The sequence below is a fragment of the Cyprinodon variegatus genome, unplaced genomic scaffold (assembly GCF_000732505.1).
Source record: "Cyprinodon variegatus isolate N-32 unplaced genomic scaffold, C_variegatus-1.0 Scaffold513, whole genome shotgun sequence".
NCBI classification, from domain to species: Eukaryota; Metazoa; Chordata; class Actinopteri; order Cyprinodontiformes; family Cyprinodontidae; genus Cyprinodon; species Cyprinodon variegatus.
Window position 1 is genome coordinate 441,134 of NW_015150966.1, and position 6,275 is coordinate 447,408.

General features: G+C 36.0%; 1 protein-coding gene across 1 annotated transcript in view; it reads left to right on the top strand.

Annotated features, from left to right (window-relative positions):
* Positions 1-6,275, top strand: part of LOC107094899 (USP6 N-terminal-like protein) — a 61,170-nt gene that overhangs the window by 13,183 nt on the left and 41,712 nt on the right. Inside the window, exons 8-9 of the mRNA XM_015390790.1 lie at positions 3,032-3,146; positions 4,382-4,499. Of these exons, the coding sequence (XP_015246276.1) occupies positions 3,032-3,146; positions 4,382-4,499 (233 nt within the window). The remainder of the gene's footprint in view (positions 1-3,031; positions 3,147-4,381; positions 4,500-6,275) is intronic.

Sequence of the window (6,275 nt, forward strand, 5' to 3'; positions counted from 1 at the left end):
TGTATATATATATACATACTTTTTTCATTTGACACTTTTCCTTGTTTTGATCATGATAAAGAAATGTATCCGTATTGGGATTGATTATTACGTGGTTCTTTAATGCCTTTGTCCTCTGTGCACTTTGAGTATTTTGACTTACTATCTTGATATTGATTAAGCGGTTATGAATAAAGCAAACAAAAACAATCATTGCCGTCTTTGTGGTTGCGACTGCATGGCATAGCAGACATGGCTGCACATTAACAACTATTACTGGTAAAAAAAATATACGCATTTAATAAAGGCTTTCTCAAGAAAACTGTTTCTTAAAGAACTGTGATTATTACTCAGATTTTATTTATTGTTTGTGACTGAAATCAACACAGTTACTGCATGTAATCATGTTTTTCCTTAAATGTAGCAAGAAGGGGCTGCAACGTACTCATAGTTTATTATTAACAACAAGCGGAATCTTTGCTTTTCTTTAAAAGAGAAAAGCAAAGATTCTGAATAAAGATACAATCCTGCTATTTATCCCGTACCTGGTCTCATTCTTACACAATGTTTATTTTTTAAATGGGTGTAAACTTGTGATTTTTTTGTTTACTGTGGACTTTAGTATATAATATCGGAAACAAGATAAATTCTCTAGAAAACAATCGTTTGAGAGCACATAGCCAAGAGATGAGTAAGTCTTCTGCTAGAGGCCTGTGTAATGAATCCATCATCAGATGGGCCTCTTCAGCCATTCACTCTATTGGCTTTAGGCTCGTCATTGTTGATGCAGTTTTACACAGCGTACATTCCAGCAGGGATGTCATTTTCCCACAATACTAAATGGGCATGAAGCATTCATTCGGCGCATTCAGTCGTCCTCTTAGATCCATGTGTGAAAAGACTGACAGAGAGAAACATTTAAGGACTCTCACCGTAGAATCTATTTTTCCAAATTGACTTGAATAAACATTAATACAACACACATTAGACAGATAATAAGTAACATCGCATTTGTCTGGGTTTGTACAAATCGATTTTGTCCAAATAATGACAGATAAATGTTTATCGCCACAATAAAAACTTAAACTTCAGAGACTGCAGTTGAAAAATATTTTAACTATTTCTTTTTTTTTTTTTTTTTTTTTTACTACTTTTACCAAACTGGGGGATTTCTGGTCCTATGGAGTTGAAAAAAAACCCACTTCATCCTACTAGTGTAAATGCCTCAGTCATAGCCATGACGTACTCCTTTTTTTCCTCCAGAGTGCCATTTAAAACATGTACAGACAGGAATAGAATGGCAAGCTACAACTTGTCTAAATTCTACTTTTTTGATTCTGGAATCAGTTAAAATTTAGTTTTTTACTGCATTAGTGAAGAGATCAGCCCCCCCAACCGAATGTATGTGACGTATTGTGATGAACGGTTGTACTGAAACTAAAATTTCGAATACAATCTAAATTGTAGTTGAAAAAAAAGAAGTTTTGATTGATTGAGATGTGTGAGAGGCAAAGCCAACCCACCCAGTTTACTTCTCAAATCATAAAAATGTTTTACCTAAAGAAAGATGGAAGGAAAGCGTTATCTCTCTTTTCATATTTTGCCATCCGGTTTTCTTTCATTAATATAATGGAAATAAAAAAAAAAATAAAAAATCTTTTTTTTTTCTTTTTTCCTGATATTCATCTTTCTCGCATACTCAATTAGATTAATGTAACAAAATAGTGTAATTGTTATAACTGTTATTGACTAAACACACTGTAAATAAAAAAAAAATATATATATATATATATATAGTTTATCGTCAGATAAATGGTTTATGGTTTTGCTTTTAAGATCCCTTTTCCTGCCTGAATGCTGAATGACTCATAGGTCAGTTTAGTGGCTTAACAAAGAACAACCTCATTCATAAGAAAATGTTCAGCTTTAGTGGCTTTAACTTATCATAATATACAGTAGAACAGTTTCCTTTCCTGTTCTTATGCTTTATGGAGTAACTCAAGTTTAGCAGCCTGACGTTAAGATTTAACACAACCATACCGTAGATCACTGTCCGTCTCTTTGCAACCAGTTTATATTCTCTGACAATCTCTGTCAAATATTTTTGTAGGTTTTTGTTTTATAAACCAGGTACTTTTGTACATCTCCACTCCAGAACTTTCCTCAACATCTTAGAAGAATTCAATAATTTTCAAACAAACCTTTTTAAAGCCTTGGTACACACCAGAGAGACAACTGGCTAAGCAAACAGGTAATTGAATGTAAATTATTATTATTATTTTTTTAATGGATCAGAATTAAAGAGACAGTATTTCGCTTTTTGGTTGATTAGATGATCTCTGCAGCCCTTGTTTGCTTCTGTCTGGCTCTGACCTGTTTTATTGGTGACTTTAAACCTTGTAGAAAAGACGGACTCTACAAAATATGACCAGAAGCTTTTTTGTAAGGTTTTATTTCTTAAATTACTGCAGGACATACAGTCTGAACTGGACCTGTTTGCAAACGGTGTCAGTGTGACGCCCTTCACAAGCGATCCACAGCAGAATTGAGCTGAATTGAATAGACAGTGTCATGGGGGGGGTGTTCTGCTTCCTGTTCTCTGGAAGTTCACCAACATCTCCACAGTCTTGATCTGATGAAGCTCCAGCTGGTTCTGATTTTCTGCAGAATTGAGGCAAGCAAGCAGAGCAGACTTGGTGCATTTTCCACTTTGCTCAGTGGAGATCAGCTGAAGATACTTGGTGTTTTTTTTTAAGGCAGGTTTTTACATTAGCAGTTGGCTTAGAGGTATTATTTATTACAATCAGATGGTGGGAGATGGGATGACGATCTAACCGGTTGAACTCAGAAGGTTTTAGAACTAAATTCTGCCTAAAGTTACCGTATACAACAGTATACAACAAATTTGCAAATTTCACATTACAGTAAGTTAATATTATGTGTTGCTGGATGATTGGCATCCATTCAGAAAGATTATTTTGATGCAAATGTCCATAAAAAGAGCCTGAATACATTGTTGGTCACTCCTTCCTGTTTTCTGTCCTCCCTTCAGGACTCGGCTGGAGTCTTATCAGTTCATTTCGTGATGCCATGGTTTCTCACTCTCTTCACTTCCCTGCCCTGCTGGGACTCTGTTCTGGCTGTCTGGGATCTCATCATATTGCAAGGCAAGTGCTGCACATACACACAAAAAAAACAAAAACGAAATAGAGACCAAATACTGAGAGCATCTTTGTTGGGTTTTCATATTTGAATAGAAAAAAAATCCTATTTTAAAGCTGTAATTGAGGATTTAGTTAAACTATGTGAGAATACAGTATAGTATATATTTATACTGTATATAATTCTTTAGTTGGAGTTTTTAGATTCGTTTTCTTTGTGCTAAAAGCCTAAAGCCTGAACACCTAAAGATAATTTTTATCGTTCTTGTTTAAAAGGCTGATGCAGAACATTAAGGGGATCCATGGCATTCACAGGCGTAGTTAATATATATAAACGTAAATCACCATGTTTTTTTTTCTCCGCTTATTATTGTCATTACACTGTCACAAGTACAGAGCAATAAAATTCACTCTCTGCATCTAACCCATCCCCTTGGGGAGCAGTGGGCTGCCATCGTGGGGCGCTTGGGGAGCAGTCTGGGGTTAAGGGTCTTGCTCAGGGACCCAGAGTGGCAGTCTGTGGGAATGGAGCTCGAACTCAGAACCTCTGGATTCCAAGCTCTATGCCCGATCCACTAGTCGGCAGGAGAAGGATTATGTCACCGAGATAAACTTGTTTTAGCACAAAACATGTGAACAAACCTCAGAACAAAAGCAAATGAGGTTATTTGGTTGCTCCCCAAAAGGCACTCAGAGAGGAAGAAGCCACTACTGAAGGAGCAACTACTGAAGATTGCGTTTTTCATACATTTAAAAGCTTTAATATTTACAGACACTGAACGTGTTATAGCTCAGAAGAACACCTTCCATGCATCTTTGAGGCCCATTATCAAAATATTCAAGCCGGGGAGTGTATGTATACAGGGTTTCCGTGGCTCATTAAAAATCTTTAAAAGTCATTAAATTCTTTTTTTTTTTTTTATTAAGGCCTTAAATGGCATTAAAATTCATTGAATGTGATTATGGTGGTATTTTAAATGCTTTATTAAAAAAAATGTATAAAAACTATTTTGTCAGATATAACATGTTCTGCATCTATCTGTCTGTCTGTCTGTCTATCTCTCTAACAATTCTATCTCTCTATCTGTTCTATCTCTCTATCTATTCTATCTCTCTATCTATTCTATCTATCTCTCCATATCTCTCTGTCTGTCTGTCTAAAATTGGAGTATAAATCCTGGTATAGTTTTTAACCTGCCCTGTTCTGTTATCTTTAGTGACCTAATTTTTTCTCTGGTTAGGTTTACCAGCCGTTTTCCGTACGGCTTTGAGCATCATCGAGCTTCTGGAGTCTCGACTAATGGAGCTGAAGGATGAAGGAGCAATATTACCACTGCTGTTAAGAGTACCTGTAGATGTGTAAGTAACATTTATCTTGTTATAGAATAAAACAAACCTGGAGACACGATCTGCATTTTGTTCTCCTTAGAAATGATGTGGCCTTAGAAACTCGTCCCAGAACACATTCATGAATAATCCAAAGCATCACGTCGTCTTTAGAAATCTGCAGCAAAGTTTCTAGGCTCAACTCTAAATAAATCCATAGGCATCTCATGAATATCAATCGCAGTGTCAGAACTTTTTAGATGCTGAACTCTCTGGAAAAACCAGGCTGCCCATGTTTTTGGAAAGATGTCTTTTTATTTTTTTTTTACAAGCTTGGATAAAAAGTCCTTTTTTAATGAATTGGTTCCTCCAATGGAGCCAATGCTGCTTTCTGTCTTAGTCTTCCATTTCTTGTGATGCTGAATACAAGTATCACGTGCCAACAGACATGGTTTACTGACATGGAGCTGTAGTTATGGCAACATGGTAGTATCACTGGTTTTGGTTTATTGGCATGTGTTTGTGCATGAGGAATGTATGCATGGCGTTCTTAAACATGTCCCCTTAAGAAGCTTGTTTAACCTATGTACGTTTGTTTTTCTGCAAAGATCCAAGCGTTAGTAACTCATGCAGAGAGGTAAAGTAAGGCCTTTTCATAAAATCGTTAGGATATCCCTTTGCAGCTGTTTGACCTAAAATGTCACATTAAGCCACCGTAATTATGCAAATATTTTCTTTATCCAAAGGTCAGATTTTAATCCATGTGTGAACCTCTTCTGCTGTTTGCTCATGCATGAATTAAGGCAACCATTGACAAACCCGTTTTGTTCTAGCTCTGGTTTTCAGTGGGCTGACTGCCACCGATTCACAGTGAGAAGTCATTGTTGCCTGCTTGGCATTGTTGCAAAAGGTTGGTCAGAAGTCAGCACTAAGTGGTATGGCCGCCCCCCTAGGCAGGATCTCCTTACACTGGGAAGATCCTGGGAGTAGAACAGAATGGTGAAGGAAAAACAGGTTAAGTGCTATCGGGTCAAAAAGCAGCAAGGAGATAAGACACAGGAAAAAGACTATCTTCAGTGTGAGCGCTATTTTTCCTCATCTCCTGCTCGGTCCCATTTTCTATCTAACATTAAGATATGCCTTTTTGTTGTGCAAAAGTGCTGTGCACTAAAATAATATCAATAATTCACGAGAAGCTGCAAAAACATGTGGCCTGAAATGCAATTTGAGGCATCAGCAAGTTTTAAGCATTGTAGATGGAGAAAACATTTCTAAGAGTCACATTGATTTCAGGTTTGTATCAAACATATTTACAGTTCGAAAAAAAATTAGCAAATTGGAATTACAAAGTAATACAAAATGATCTACAAACCCGTCAATTTCTATCTTCATCTATTATTCATTACCTATAACATATTTAATATTCTCCCCTTTATAAAGTTTGAAATATTTTCCTTTTTTTTTACCCTAAAGAAAACCAGATTCTTTTAGGACCTGATATTTTTTACCCAATTCAGTTCTATAAATACTTTGTTCTGGAAAGGAACAAATGTTACCAGATTCTAGAAACGGATGAGGATGTGATAATCTCATATTGATAAATTTCTAAATAGATTAAATTTACCACAGATGAGAGAAGAGCAAAATAATTATTTGGTGTCAGACATATCGAGACGAAATAAACCAAGCAATTTCACTCAAATGTAATAAAAGCCTGGGGGCAGATGGATAGATCGCTGAACACTGCAAAAACAATCTAGAAATAAGTAAAAATGTCTTAAATTAAGTGTATTTACCCTTAATTTGAGT